Below are 16,506 nucleotides of genomic sequence, written 5' to 3'. Positions count from 1 at the left end.
TTGTTTTTTATTAGACCTGCTGCTTATGTTTTGCTCACAATCCGGTGGGCAGGTTGTGATGACGTCACAGGGGGGCATGACGTAGCTGGCCCAGCTCCGGTCGCTTTGGCTCCGAGGCTTCAAGCGGCCTGCCACGCCGAAGCCGCCTATGCAGGATTTTTTTTTTTCCGACATGGGAGTACTACTACCCTCAAGAACAGGCTTGAACGAATCAGACTGCCACGGTCCGCTGTCGCGTTTGGAATATATTCGGTAGTGAAAGACGGAATGAGGCGAGATGGGGCAATTTGTGCGCCAGAACGCTACCTAGCCCCCCGCTCGTATTCCTTGGTTTCCTGGGGGAAAAAAATGCTAGGCGACCGCCGAGGAATGCGCAAATTTCAGTGCTGAGTACGCTGAACGCTGCCTGGTAGACGCGGGCCCACGGTTGCGATCGAATGACGAGCCACGCCAAAACTCGGAGTAGAAGCAATAGCAGGCGCTTTTTCCACGTTTCGCCGTGTTCGCACTAAGAGTGGACTACCCTCTGCATGAAATTTAAAGGTATGCGCATAGCCGGTGCTATTTATTAGCATGGATGTTCTTTTTGAAAAAAACATGAGTTGATAACCATGTCTGTTGTTCGTGCCTGAAAATTTCCTTTTGCTTAGATGCGCACGCCTTTGCTGCATGTGGCTGCGATTTTAAACATCAAGTTAACTTTTGTCGAGCTAACTGCGGGCTCAATTTGCGACCAAAATCTCATTTATCTCGGTCGACGGCGGGCGTAGCCTTAGTCACGCGGAAAATTTTTTCTTGCTCAGCTGTGGTTTAGTACCTAATCATAATTCTTTCCGTCGCTTGCTGTGCGATAAAGTAGCGATACATGAACAGACCTCATCTCGAATGAAGTGATATATGAGCCGGTGATATGTGACGATAGATTCCCATTGGTTGCGCGACCACCTGGAGGCAAGTAAAAACCCTAATGTGTCAAAGTTCCCTCTTCACTGTGAACCGCTCATCGCGCAGCCACGCTCCCGTCTCTTTCGCGTGAAGAAGCACTACATCAGGCCGCCATGTCTAACGGTCATTCCCAGACACTCACGCAGGATGCGCCAAAGGACCCGTCTATGCCTTCTCACCCTGCCGAGACGACTGGCCACAGCTCGCATCTAGATGGGATTCACGAGCAGGCAGCACCAAGTAGTTCGCTACGACGAAGGAGCGCCGGCGATAGCACTGCCAGCATTCTAGTAGCCACCCAGGAGCAAAGCTGCAAATTTTCTCCGTCTTCACCCGCTCCTCCTTTCACAGAGCACCAGGCAACTTCCCATCACTCGTTCTCGGACGTCAAACCTTCACCTTCTTGTACGCTAGGCAACAGCCGCCCTTCGATCACCTCGAGAACCCATCATGAGAACGAGAACACCGCAGGGGCAGACTGCGTGCGACCAAAGGATGCTTCGGTCCCGCTTCCCAAACCAGAAGAGTCTGCTGAAGAACCCAATCCGACGAGGACCAGCAGGGTGCCACAAACTGACACCGGCCTTCCCAACGTGACGGTGAGCGCCGTACCCGTATGCCGGATCTGCAACGACGGTGACCAGCAAGAACCGCTCGTGTCGATGTGCAGGTGCTCGGGGAGCACGGCCCTCGTGCACGTGCCCTGTCTGGAATTTCTGCTTAACGTCCGCAACGCGTACGACTGCGAGTTCTGCCATCACCGCTTCCCGACCACACCCACTCACTACAGCTCAGTAATCCGCTTATACCAGTGGTTGCAGCAATGCGAGAGGCAGACGAAGTGGGCTATGTTTCAACAACTGCTGATGGTCCCACTGTTGGCCGCGCTGCTCTCCGACCTGTCAATGCGCGCCGCCTCGTTTCCGTCGCTTCAGAACCACTCCGTCCTCATCACCTTCGTCGTGAGGACTTTAATCATGTTTTACACAGCATCGTTTCTTGCGTTCGCTTCCCACTACTTCTCATTGTTCAGGGACTGGCAGTCCGCAAATCCGATGCGTAGGCTCCTGGTGCTGCCTCCCAACCGGGGAGGTGGAGCTAGCCACCACAGGACTCCCGACCAAGCGACGAGCTCGATGTAGACGGCAGACCACGTCGTTGGAGGTACCAAAAGCGAGAAATAATGCGAATCGCTGCACCATGACGATGTGTGAGACTGCGTAGAAGCGTTATCGACCACCGCCCTGTCGGATGCGCTGTCACCTGCTTCGCCGGATGATCTGCCCTTTCGGGTGCGGTTCTTTATGCATTTTTAGCTTTTTTACAAGGGGGCCAAGGTGTATATTTTTGCCTGCATTTAATCTTTCGTGATATATCTTATACGCTCTGCCACGGTCAATTTTAGTAGTAGTGCAAGCGGAAATTCCCGCATGCTTTTCAGCAGTGCGAGTCATGTTGAACTGTTTTTAGAAATGTTGTGTTTTGCCGCCGGAAACTTACCCTGAGCGACAAACGGAAAGCATGAAGAAAACTTTTTGTTCCACTAGCCCCCTTTGCACCTCCTACTCCATGGGGACGATAGAACGAAGCCCCTCGGTGAATAAAGTATACAGCCATATATCTGCGTGTTCTTGTGTTTGGCTTGTAGCCAAGAAGCTGAGCAGCACAACGGCAAAGATAAGATTCATTTCTTGTCTAAGATTTTAGGCCCTCACCTTCGTCTTCAAAGCAGATATTAGTAACATTTTTGTTTCTTCTTGGATGTTGTGCAATCAGTTATAACGGTGTCGGGAAAAAAGGCTCTTCAAAACCTTAGCCTTAATAAGCCTGCTGTTTAAGTCTTTTTTTTTCTTTTTTACTTATGTATTTATGGTGTTTAGCAAATTTTAACTTTTCCGCATTCGACACGATTAATACCAGGGTGTCGAACCGGCATTTTTTCGGGTTCGGTTCGGGTTCACGCCTTTCGGGTTCAGTTCCGGGTTCGGCTCCAGAGGGCCATTTCGTTCCGGTTCGAACCGGTTCAGACCGTCCCGAACCGGTTCGAACCGGTTCAAACGGATTCAGGACAAAAAAAAAAAAATTGAACGCAGATGAGTTTGTCATCCCTGCTATGCGTTTTCATTTTTCCGGCACATCGGTATACATAATAAAAAATGCAAAGATTTGTTTACAAGAACATAAAACTGGGCTAGCTGGTAAGAGTTCATGCTTAAGCAGCGCAATAAACAGGACAAAGGAAGACTGGAGACGACACAGACGTTGACTAACAACTGGTTGTTACATTCTAGGAGAAGTGTATGAAGGCGCAGGACACAGTGAACAATGCAAAAAACAGAAGAACAAAGATTAAAACTAAAAAACATACTGCGCATGCCCAGCATAGTCGAGTCGTGACATCTTTTTCAACGAAATACGAAGACTATATTCCATAGTAGACAGCAATTCCCTATCTTCTGAACCTCACACAGTTGCCAAGAAAGCCTGACTCCTTCTCTACAAATTGACGGATGGTGAAGCAACACGCCCATCTGCTTCCTTCCCGATCATAAAGGCCTCCACCATGTCCCTACAAATTCGATCTGGGTGAATAAGCAGGAGACTTGTCTTTCTAAATGGGTAAGCAATGAGCATTTGTTCGAACATCACAGATGGGTGAAAAATAGCGGTGTCGTACAACTTGGCTTTGCATTGCAGCGAGTGCAACGATTGCTTACCCCGCAGATAAGACAAGTGTCGTGTTAATAACCCTGTTTGCATAAGTAGGGAGTTGGTCGAGGCCTATATGACCAGAAAGGAAGCTGATGAGTGTGTTGCCTCACCATCTATCAATTTGGCAGATAAGGAGTAAGGCTTTCTTGGCAACCGTGTGAGGTCCAGGAGATAGCGGATTGCTGTCTATTATGGAAGATAGTCTTAGAATTTCGTTGAAAAAAACGTCATGACTCAACTGTGGTGTGCATGCGCACTATGGTTTTTAAGTTTTAACCTTTGTTCTTCTGTTTTTAGGGTCGTTCCTTGAGTCCTGCGCCTTTATATACTTTTCCCAGAATAAAATAACCAGCTGTTAGTCAGCGCTCGTGTCGTCTCCCGTCTTTCTTTTGTCGTGTTTACTGCGTTAATTAAGCATGAAAAATTGTTTAATGCGAGATGTTCTCACTTTACCCATTTTACTTATTGTCCGCAGCAAAGACGAATTTACGGCAAGAGCCGCAAAATGAAATGAACTCGAAATTGATGAAAATCGGCTATGTATATATACGCTATAATCCACCTTATGAGGTGTAAGGCGAAAAGCCGGTGGATTTTCAATCTACAAGACCCTCCTGCTTGAGCAATTTGGGAGACGCCGTTGCGCGAGTAATAGGTCTCTCTTGAAGCTTGAGTCAGTTGGGACTTTCTCGTACGCAGTGTAATTACGGGGCCCCAAGATTGCCGACGCACGGCCCTCTACGTTCCCGCGCACTACTGAGAAAAGAAACTGCCATGTATCGGTAACTACATACAGACAGACACACTTCCGTCGCCCCGAAACCGACTTGCCAGTCACCCCTCCTTTACTAAATGGTAAGAAAATGTGCGAGAATCCCTCCACCGTCCATCTGCCGCCCAACGAGAGCCTCGTGGGAGCACAGGCTCTCCCTAACTTGCAGAACTTACCAAACATATTTTATTTAAATCACCTATTCGACATCACCTTTGTGACTCACGTTATATATCCCGAACCCATATAGCTCAGTATCTTCAAAAACACAGCTAATCGTGGCTTCTCACTATAGTACAGTAAGAAATTACGACATTGACTTATTATGATGACGTCAACCTCCTCTCTTCTGATAAAAATAGTAACATAAAAAACGCACTCTTGGATGGGTTGAGAACGCTTCGTTTTTGCACGGACACAAAATGTCAACAGCCCCGCCGCGGTGGCTCAGTGGTTACGGCACTCGGCTCCTGACCCGAAAGACGTGGGTTCGATCCCGGCCGCGGCGGACGAATTTCTATGAAGGCGAAATTCTAGAGGCTTGTGTACTGTGCGATGTCAGTGCACGTTAAAGGACCCGGGTGGTCGAAATTCCCGCAGCCCTTCACTACGGCGTCTCTCATAGCCTGAGTCGCTTTTGGACGTTAAAATCTAATAAACCAAACCAAACCAAAGAAATTGGCAACATGTTTGTTGCGACGTTGAGCTGCAGCATTCTTGCAAGTGCAGCATTGTGCGAGGAAGGAGATATACTTACACTACATTGAATGTTTGAGACTTTTCCTGGGGCGCTATCAAAGGGAACCTTTGCGTCAACAGAATTTTTTACGCCCTTGATAGAGTGATAAAGAGTGGTTAATCTGGCGTGCACCATTTGTCCACCAATTTGTTTCACGCATTTGTTTTCAAAACTACAAACAACCCCTTTCTGGCAGCTATGCTTTCTGGGCGTGATCACTAACGCATGCCAGCGAGCGCATATATTTCCGCATTGCCCTTTTGATTATCCGGTATTTAATTTTTTTTTCTTATTAGTGCATCTCCACCGTTGCCAAGAACCCGCCTTTCGTTGCTTATTTCCGTCGCTGCAAACAAGAATATGCGGATTCCAAAAAAAAAAAAGAAGCTGCACCAATTTATACATCCCCCTTTTGGTAATACTAGTAGTAATATCGCAGGTTTAACGTGTCGAGTAGACATTGAGGCTATAGGATAGACGGTGTAGTGGAGGGCTCCAAATTAACGGAGATCAGCTGGGGATTTTCGGCGTGCGACAGAGCAGCCGAGCTCCACAGTCATTGAGCCATTTTTTTTCTTTGTTGCCCTGCATTGTGAGGGGTTTTATTTAGAACCTGCTGTCTGAGACAATGAGCGCCTACAAAAGTATATGTTGCACTACCCACTGCGGTGGCTCAGTGGTTACGGCGCTCGGTTACTTATTCGGTGTATCCGGGTTCGAACCCGGCCCCGAGGGACACGTTTCAACGAAGGCGAAGCGCAAAAGGCACCGTGTGCTGCGCGATGTCATTGCACGTTAAAGGGCAACTGCGCCACTTTTTGAGAATATCGAGATACTCAAGAATTCAAATCTATATAGGCTGTAGGTAAAACATGCTAAGTTTTTTTTGCACTACCATTTAAAATAGTGACGTAATCGACGATTAAATTTTGCAATTTTCAAAGCAACAGGGGAGTGCGGGGAAGTTTAGTGTGACGTCACGGAAGGTATGCTTTCGAATTACCGCTGCCGTCAGCCACGCCCTGCCGTGTCTCGTTGGACGAGGCCAAACAACGTTCGGCGGGCTTTGCCTTCGGTGGCATTGGTTTTTTTTCCTTCAAAGCAGGCGTTTATGCGTTGGAAATGTACCGATACCTTCGATGACGTCATCATGTGTCCCCCCACTTAGCGTTGTACGCTGCGGAGAAGCTTGAAGGCCGTCCCAATTTTAATGGTGATTACGTCAGCGTTTCAAATGCTAGGCCAAAAGGATTTCGCATACTTTACCTGGAAATTTCACACATTCGACCCTTTTTAGCTCGTCGATTTCTAAAACCTATTCAGTTGCTCTTTATTAAGGATCCCTAGCTGGTAGAAATTATTCCGGAGGCCTCCCCTACTGCACCTGTTTCTCTTTTTTCTTTCACTCCCACCTTCCTCCCTCTCTTACGGCACGGTTGAGGTGTCCATCAAGAAGTGAGACAGGTACTGCGCCATTTCCTTTCCTCAAAAACCACCATCACAACGTTGTTGGATCCTCGCGCTAATATTTCATCTATTTGTGAGAAATGACGCAAATAAGAGGAAGGCATTCTCGATCGGTGCTTAAATGACTATGATGATGATGATAACGTTTATTTAAAGCCACAATGCCTTAGTTGAAGGGAAGGCTGATCGGGTCCCTAGTCCGGGACGCCGTTGGTAAAAGCCGCTGCCCGTGCTCTGGCGACGAGGGCTCGTTGTTCCTCGAGGTCCGAGCTGGAAAGGGCCGCCTCCCAGCCTCCCGAGTTGGCTGATTTATGATGTCAATGCTGTCATTTTTCTGACAAGCCCATACCATGTGTTACAAGTTTGCCTTCTGGCCACAAAATTTGCACTGTGCCGAAAAGGACTCGGGCTCAATGGCGTGAAGCGTAGCTGGATTATTGAAAGACAAAGTTTGCAGCCTCCGAAGGTGACATTCCTCTGATTTAACGAGACCCTTAGCGGGCCTCGGGAGACACCCAGTTTTATTGCGTGTTTCTCCTTTCAAATGACGCCATAGATATTAGAACACATGGATCACCGTGTGGTATTCGCCTACTGCCACTAAATAATTTCGAAACTAATTTTTTCTTCTATGCTGTCCCGGTTTCATCAACCGAATGATGGCTGTGATGTGAATAAAGCTAAGAAAGGCTGTGATACCAAGGCTGTGAAGAAAGGCTGTGATACTAAGAAAGCTAAAAACTGCCCCAGCACACATGAAAAAATGGGCTTACGAAACTCGTGTGCGGTCTTTACTTGAATATGCATCAGTCGTGTGGGACCCGTACACGAAAAAGGACATAATGGTCCTTGAAAAAGTCAATAGGAAAGCGGTTAGGTTCATATACGGAAAATACAAAAAGGAAGACTCTCCCTCGCAGTTAATGATGTCAAATAACATTCCTACACTAGAAATCCGCCGAAATATTAATAGATTGGTATTCTTGTTTAATAGTTTAACAGGTAAAAATAAACTGAAGCTTCCGGAGTGCATTAAGCGTCCTCTAGTGAGAAGGACTCGGAACGTTCATGAACATTCACTTACTTCCCTTTTCGCCAAAACTCACAGTTTTAAATACAGTTTTTTCCCTAGAACAGTGCAAGATTGGAATTCGGTACCGGAATCTGTTTTTTCCTCGGAAAATTTTTCTGATGCGTTAAATCGTCTACTTACCTGCTAATATTGCTTATATGCATGTTTTGTATCCGTGTGCTGCTAATATTGTATAAGTTTATTCTCTTGGTTTTATTCTTTTGGTATCCGTGCGCTGCTAACATTGTATAAGTTTATTCTTTTGGTTTTATTCTTTTGGTATTCGTGTGCTGCTAATATTGAATAACTTTATTCTTTTGGTTATGTAACAATGTAAGTTCACTCCTGCTTGGGCCAAGCAGTGGCTTGCAGTATTCTGAAATAAATAAATAAATCAACATTAGGTCACGTGAGGCAAGGGAAAACTAATACAAACACTGATGTGTTGTTTTGACTCACTCTAGCACTTAAATCAGCTGGCTTCAAGACCTATAATCACAACGAACGACGTATCAGCAGTTGTATTGCCATTTTATTGCACCTCACGCGACCTCATTTCCTCTACACGTCACAGCCATCGTTATGTTGGTGAAACCGAAATAGGGTCATGAAGAAATTCAAATATAAATTATTTATTATGTGTTGGTAAAATACCACGCGGTGCTCCGTGTGCACCAATGTCTAACGCATCGTTTGAAAGATGTGCACGCAAGCAAAAATTTGGTGTCTATAGTCCTTCATTGAGTTACAGCAGTGCTAACAATTTGATTAAAGATTTACGCAAATATATAAAAGGGGAGGAATAATAGCTCAAGATTTCACATAAACCTGAAGTACAAAGAATTGGCGGTAGTACATTACAAAAGCGTCAATTAGGCATCTTCCCAGGCCCCAGACTTCCTGCAAGTTTGCTGTCGCATATAATGGGTACCATTATCGCACTTCCCAGCGCAGACAGCTACGGGTGGTTAAATCTATGCGCCAGATCATCTCATTTTGTCCGGAAACAAGAAGTATGCCGAGATGCAAAAAAAAAATGGGGCTGAACCGGGTACCGAACCGGTTCGGAACGGTTCCTTTGAATCGTTCCGGTTCGGGTTCAGTTCCAAGATGGCGAAAAAATTATGGGTTCGGTTCGGTTCCGGTTCCGGGCGAAAATTCGGGTTCGGTTCCGGTTTAGGGTTCGGTTCCGGTTCGACACCCTGGTTTGTTTGTTCGAATACGTATTTAATTTGGCGACTTCAAGCAGGTTTGCTAGCGCAGTTAATTTCCGCCTTAGTTAAGCAAGCATTGCTCCCACTGTAACTGCGTTCGGACGCAAGCAATACGCGGCTCCGAGTTCTACGTTCCGCCAACGCAGACCGCTCTTGCATCGATGCAGCTAAAGCACTTGTCTGACAAGTGCTCTTGACGCCTGGTGCTTAATTAACACGTACGCTATTTTAAGGTTGATATTTGGAAGCTTGACATTTGAAGAAACCTGCGTATTTAATGCACTTAGAAACTACGCCGATTTCACCTCAAGGTTTCAGCAGCTGTGGTGGCTCAATGGTTATGGTGCTGGACTGTTGAACCGAAAGACGAAGGTTCGATCCTAGCCGTGGCGGTCGCATTTCGATGGAGGCTGTGGGGTTGAAATTGGGGAGATAAACACGTTCTCCCCGCTTAAGCACGGCTGACCCAGTTGAAAACCGCCCAGACCCCACCCCGTGGTCGCGAGCGCTACGGAGCGCTCGCCGGTATAACATTGCTATAACAAAAATAACGCCAGCTAGCAACAAAATACACTGAGGAATCGAGGATGTCCGACTCACCAGCACGGTTACGAGCGAACGTTCGCCCACGGTAGGGCAGGAGGCAAGCTCCGAGGCCGGACGGGACGAGCTGAGGGGAACATGTTTCCACACGAGGTCGCCCGCGGCGAAGAGCGGAGCGGCTCGCGAAACGTCCGCGAGCTTCCCGGTCCCAAGGAAAACAGACCCCGTCGTTCCCCGCGAGCGCGCAGCAAAACGCCATCCGTGGCGCTGGTATCGCTGCGACGCGAGCGCCCACCCCTGTTAGTTAAAGTAACCAAACTGAGAAGAGTGCGTTTCGGGGGAGCTAACTACAGGGAACTAGTGCGTTGAGGGAAAGCGAACGCAGGGACGAAGGCGTTCCCACAAGGCGAAGTGCTAGAGGTTCATGTACTGTGATATGTTAGTGCACGTAAAAAAAAAAAAACTCAAGTTGGTCGAAATTTCCGGAGCCCTCTACTATGTCGTCCCCCATAGCGTGAGTTGTTTTGGGACTTTAAACGACATAAATCATAAACTATCCCTAGGTTTAGCAACTCGCGGCCATGTCGACGGGCTACAGCACTCGGAAACTACTTTCCCTGGCATTACACTAGAAGCGCCAGACGTCAGGTTTGAGACCGGTGGGATTAGCTAGTTGGCGTATGTGAAGAGTGCGTTTGTGGACGTCATTCCCTCGCACTCATAACTTCTACGGTTGTGCCACAGAAATTTACCCCATTATGGCATTCTCGCTGAGCGGCTTAATTCCCGACTACGTTAAATCATTTCCTTCTGTTTCGAGCTGTTGTATATCTATGAGATGTACTGTGCAGGGAATGGAATTCGCTTCTTCCTGTAGCTTTCAATCACCTTGGTAGGCCACTTAATAGAACTTTAAGAACCAAAACAATTTATCTAATATCATCATCATCATCAGCCTGACTACGTCCACCGCAGGTCAAAGGCCTCTCCCATGCTTCTCTAACTAACCCTGTCCTTTGCAGGCTGCGCCCGCCGTATCGTCGCAAACTTCTTGAACTCATCCGCGCACCTAAATGTCTGCCGCCTCAGCCCAGCTTGCCTTCTCTTGGAATGCACTCCATATCTTTAAGGACCAGCGATTATCTTGCCTTCGCAACCCATGCCCTGCCCAAGCCAATTTCTTCCTCTTCATTTCGACTAGGATTTCATTAAATATACCGAGTTGAAACGGTGACGAATATTGAATATTTTTTCTCTTTTCTGTGTTAAACCACGTACTTTTGCCTTCCGGTGGGCTGTTTTGATCTTTCCTATGCAGAACGTGGGCTACTTAGAATGACAAGGACAGAGTTAAAGACAACATGAACGGTGGAGCGCGATCTACCAACTGAGACTTCCAGTGGAATAAATAAAACAAGTGAATGCGACAAAAAACTTGATAAAAGCTTGAGAAGGGATGAGAAGACAGCAGGGAAGCGCACTACGCTGATAGCAAAAATGGCGGGAGAGAAAAATGCTTTCTTTCAAATGCTTAAGCTTTTATCAAGTTTTTATCACGTGCCCATTAACTTTCTTCAACTGGGATGGAATAAAGTATCAGCTGGTAGATTGCGCTTAACCGTTCGTGTTATCTTTTAACTCTGTCCTTGTCAATCTATAAGCACCACACGTTTTGCATATGATCACGTTCCAAGTGGCCCAATCCCAATCACTTTTTATCTTTTAAAAGGCCGCGAAGCTGTAGTGTGCCTAAAGCCAAGCGAGGTGTTTTAAGCTATCTGAGCCACTGACACTTGCAAACAGTTGCCATGATCCCAAATTAACAGCCGCCTCTCTTTTCCTCGTGGCGGCAGGGGTGTACCGGGACCACCTGATGGTAGCATCCGCTGAGAGGGCCATTGGTGAGCTGCAGTCGGACCTGGTCCTGCTGCAAGGCGCGTCCTCGAAAGACTCTAGTCGGACCGCACATCTGGCGTCTCTGTTCTACCGCAGTTGTACAAGACCCAACGCTGATAGCGATCCGGATGTCACAACAGCTAAGGCCAAGCTCGAGCGGTTCCGTGAGCTACGGGCTAAAATGCGACTCTCGTGGCCAGAAGACCTACGTTCCCCAACCCTGGAGCCCATAGACGTGATGCTAGACCTGGCCATCAACTGGAACGAAAACTTCCTCTTCGACGCTCAACTCGTCAACGTGAGCGGCAGGCCTGTGACACTTTTCTTGACTAGGGGAAAGCCTCTCGCCGGATGGGTGCACTACGTGGAGCCCCGTTATTACTCTACGTATGTCACCACCTACTTCCAATACCTGGGTCTTAACACATCTGCTAGAGATAACCAACCTTCCCCTGACACCCTGAGGAATTTGACACGCGACTTTCTCGCTGTCAAGATAGACACCGCGACGGGCGAGCCCAATCAGACATGGTTTCGCTTGGACCTCTTCGACAATCCAACCCCGTGGATCGAGCCAGGTCTCTGGCTTAGCCTTCTCAACAAGCACTTCTCGCCGGACCTGAGTTGGTCATCGGACCATTGGGTCGTCGTGGAAGACTCGAGGCTTATTGAAGGCGTCCAGAGCCTGTTGAAGAAGTACAACAAGAGACAATTTGTAATTGGCCTGTCCTGGATCTTCGTTCAAACACACCTTTGGGCCATTCTCGACTTGCCGCGAATAAGGTTTGGCACCGACGCCACCGACGAATTTGTCTCTACGATCAAGAAGTACAGCTGTCTCGAATATGTTCAGTCACGCCTCGGGGCTCTGGTGCTGCCAGGCTTGAGCGCTTTGTCATCGAAAATGCCTGACGCGAAAATCCTTGAAAGAGTGGTGAACGCAACTCACGGTCTCATAGAGAAACTGCCGTGGATAGGGAATGAACGGCATGCTGCGTTGCACAAGACCAGATACATCACTAGCAGCCCGTTCCCTCACCAGGCGTCCTTGGACGTGGAGGGCCGCGAAACGCTCTACGCCACGTTCCCGCATATTGGGATCGACTTTGCCACCGACTTCGTCGAATCATCACTGTGGTTCCAGTCGAAGCGTAAGGAGCGGAACCTCCTGGGGCTGTACGGTCGTCGCACGTCATCAGGTCACCCACAGGTTTCCTACATCTACGCCCTCAACAGCGTCCGTATCTCGATGGCTGCGTTCGAAGCACCGCTTTACTACGCCAACAGCACTTACTCCGTGATTAGCTCGGGTGTGGGCTCAATACTGGCACGAGAGGTGGCCCGTGCGTTCGACCCCACGGGAAGCGAGATAAACGAAGAAGGACGCACCGTGATCTGGTGGGGACCATCCAGGTCACGCCGATATCTCGAGCGCGTCACGTGCGATCTCAACGCTACCGAGTGCTGCACATCCATGAAGCTCTTCCCGTATGTTCCGGGCCTTGAGATCGCCTTCCATGCGTACAAGTCACAGGTGAGCTTGGACAAGGACAGTCCCTCCGACTACAGGCTACAGGGTCTCGAGAACCTTACCGATGACCAGATATTTTTCATTACGTACTGTTACGTCATGTGCGGCAGCAACACGGCCGAAGGAGGAGTCAGCTGCAATGCGCCGCTCAAAAATTTTCAGCACTTTTCGCAGGCTTTCGGCTGTGCCGTCGGTGCCCGGATGAACCCGCGTCACAAATGTGCCTTCTTTTCATGAGCTTCTTTCGTATTTTGCCACTCTTCTGCAGATTCATTAGTCGTATCTGAACAGATTTTTTATATTGAACAGAGAATACGATTCGCGTGTTAATGCATTTGTGTTTGTGGTTTCGGAGCATTGTTATTCACATCGCGTTTGGTTTTATGGTTTTATGAACCCCTTAGCAGTGATTTTTATAGATTAATTTTGTAACGCGCTTAATGCTATATTTGTAGTTCGTTCGCAGCCATGTTTTACTGCGGTGATTGTTGTATCTTTGGTTTTTGGAAACGTTATTGTACTTAGCAAGGTTCTGCCTTGAACATACGGTCGCTTCCTTCGCATGGACTCTGCATTTTTCTTTATCATCTGTGAGTCATTTTCGCTAGCTTGCATTTTTACTGTTCTGCATAGCCACACGGACGTGTGACCCGTTTTCTTACACAATGTGACGACAACTGAGCACTTCGTGTGGAGCAACTGCGTTCCACGTCAGCTTGCATCTTTGGTGCTGAAAGACTCTGGAAAGAAAAAAAGACGAGAAAGAATCTTTCAATCATGTGTTTTTCCAGAACCGTCATAGCACCAGAATGTCTTCTGTGACGGAACTGTATTTCCCTTTACCTAGCCTGCGCAATGGGCTGCGTCCGGACACATGACACCCACAGTGTGTTTTCTGGAAACACGGGCTTCTTGTAATAAGCGCACAAATATGACAGCTTTGCTCGGCTGTGGTGCATATATGGACCTCTGTCAGGTATTTCACTTTTACTTTGTCCATGTTTCGTCAATAGCGGTACCGTGTACGTAACTAATAAAAAAAAGCTTTGCCATTTCCACTCGATAACCACAACAGCCGTGTCGTACCCCCAGACAGTCCGCCATTACTCGGGAGAGGAGCGGGGAGGTGGAGAGGGAATGGTGACAGCTAATAGGAGTTGGTTGTCCCAGCGGTCACTGCAAAAAGAAATGGAGCCTACCGCAGGTAAAGTATACGAGCCAGCCAAAGCGAGGTTGCGTTGCCACGCTGATGACATCCGTCCTAGGTGGCGAGTAATTGTTCAGCAGCATGTGCGGGTATTGGCGTGGTAAGGGCCACAGCTGAAGCGAGAAAGCGAACTGAGCGCCTTAATTTGGCCTTTTCTGAAATACGCCACGTGCTCACCGATCCGTTGTGAAAATTTCCGTGATTGAGACGTTGTCCGAAATGACGTCCAAAGAGAACTGACAGCGTAGGATTTTGACATAGTATTCCGTGACAATGCACCATTCCCTCCTTGGGGCTCCGAGAACTCTATTGCACAATGAACTGAATACAAACCGGATCATTCATCGATTGTTGTTGCTTCAGCTGTTGCCAACAATGGAGATATGAAAGGCTGTTCCAGCGGAAACTGAGCAAATAGCGTCCTTTCTTAGGGTGCGCAGGCTATTCATCGGCGATGCTTAGCCGTAAAAACAGCGCCATGTCATCGCTGACCAGTATGTTGTCCCACTTGCTACCCCATCAGTTCACCAGAGAGCATTCCTAGCAATATTCCTTTTTGCTACGCTTTGTCATCGCGAGACAAAAAGACGTCATTATCCGCAAGTATACGAAGGCAGTCACGCGAAGTACATATCCTTGAAATATATACTGCCAACAACCTTAGGCCGGCTCAGTTTCGGAGAACCACCTTCTGCGGACCAGAGCGAGCCGTCCTGTTCGCGCAAATGCAACTAGGCACGGGGCCCAAGAAACCGTAGATCGCATGCTGACAGTCCCGATAGGTACATTGTGTCTACGATTCGACCGCAGGCAGCTAAACCAAGATAAGTTACCTCAACCAAAGGCTGCTTCAACGCGCTTCGTCACGCAGCGTTTCCGGTGTGTGTGCTTATCCTTTCACTGTCCTTCGAAGGAGACTGTGCCTGAGCAAGTACCCGTTATTTTAGACACAAAGTTGCTTAACTGCCTCCTTCCACGTACGTATTGGGACGTTCTTCTGCTCTCCGACCACGCAGCCAAGTTCTTTGCATTGTTCATCATGAAGAATACTCGCATTACGCTCTGTATCCTCCTCCTCTTGGTAGTGTTCGCATCAAGAGCTGCTGCAGCAGGCGGCGGCGGCGGCGGCAGCGGCCGCAACCTGGCGTCACAACCGACAAGCAAGACTAACAAACCCAAAGCTGGTGGTCCGGACATCATGACCAACAACAACAACGGGGACGGTGGCGACAAGTGCTCTCAAGGAGGTCACAACAAGGACGAAGAGAAGCAACAGAAGACAAAGTAAAGATCGCTATATTTACTGGTATCGCGGGTGGCCGCATGACCTTGATATGAGCGCACAGCGGCAACATGAACGGAGATGTTCTGGGTAGCGTTATTTGGCAAAGGTTAAGCACCTGCGAAAGACGCTGTCAGCGCATCGCTCTCTGCGTGGTTTATGACTGAGAGGCCAGTAGACATGCAACAAAAGCAACAACAATGAGTACTATGCCGCAAAAGCAACAAAAATAAGTACTATCTCACAAGGTCGTTGTTTCCTTCTCTTAAAGGTAGAGAAATACAACTCCGGGCGCGGGCTTCGTCGATGTTAAATTCTGCTTTTGTTCTCAAAACTTCCTCCAGTTAGTGTGCGTATGCCAGCATAATCTGTCAAAGCACTAAGGTAGTCTAGTAAAAAAAATAGTGCTATTGACTTGATATGGCTTTGTTTTGTCGTGCAAGTCGAGGTCCCGGCGGAAGGCAGTTGCTGGAGTGCAAGGATCATTGGTATGAGGCTCCTTTGGCATATGCTCCAAGAGCATTCTCGTCGACTGCGCTACCGCTGCGATGAGAAACGCAGATTGCATGTGGTAGCTGCAGCTTTGCTTTAGTCATCACAGGGCTGTTATGCTCCAGATTGTTATTTCTGCTCGAATTTGTCTACACTTCACTTTGGCTCGGACTTCCGCATAGATTTGTAGCCGTTTCGGATAAAACCTGCGCAGTACCAGCACCACAAGAAAACAAAACCATGCATGCTTGTGCAGTTGATTACCTTGAAGTTATTCCATATCTCCGTTTATGTTTGTTATTGCACATTTTGTATTCTAGTTCATTTTTCTTAAGTTTTGCAATGTTCAGTCACTTAGTGCTGTTTTATACCTGATACTAAATCAGTGGGACTTTTTTCTTGTTTGCTTGTGTAGAGTTTTTCATTGCCGCTGAGCAATTTATTTACACTCGTTCGTTGTTTTGAAATATTAGTCTTGCTGGCAACCAGCCTTTGTGCTTTGTTTATTTCGCTTGTTTTGCTACTTCTTCATTTTTGGTGCAGTGTTAGTTACGATCTTGGACAATTAATGGTGAAATAAATTATGATGATGGCAATTATGGCTGCCTTTATATTCACTCCTTCGCTATGACAG

The 16,506-nt window shown here is 47.7% G+C and overlaps 1 protein-coding gene across 1 annotated transcript in view; it reads left to right on the top strand.

The window, feature by feature from the left end:
- Positions 1–13,128, top strand: part of LOC149359487 (neprilysin-1-like) — a 42,461-nt gene extending 29,333 nt beyond the window's left edge. Inside the window, exon 4 of the mRNA XM_089571696.1 lies at positions 11,318–13,128. Coding sequence (XP_089427822.1) covers positions 11,318–13,128 — 1,811 coding nt within the window. The remainder of the gene's footprint in view (positions 1–11,317) is intronic.
- The last annotated feature ends 3,378 nt before the right edge of the window (positions 13,129–16,506 follow it).

This window comes from Amblyomma mixtum, chromosome 2 (genome assembly GCF_055824585.1).
Source record: "Amblyomma mixtum isolate Tamu chromosome 2, ASM5582458v1, whole genome shotgun sequence".
Taxonomy (NCBI): Eukaryota; Metazoa; Arthropoda; class Arachnida; order Ixodida; family Ixodidae; genus Amblyomma; species Amblyomma mixtum.
This window is presented reverse-complemented; position numbering and strand designations above follow the sequence as displayed.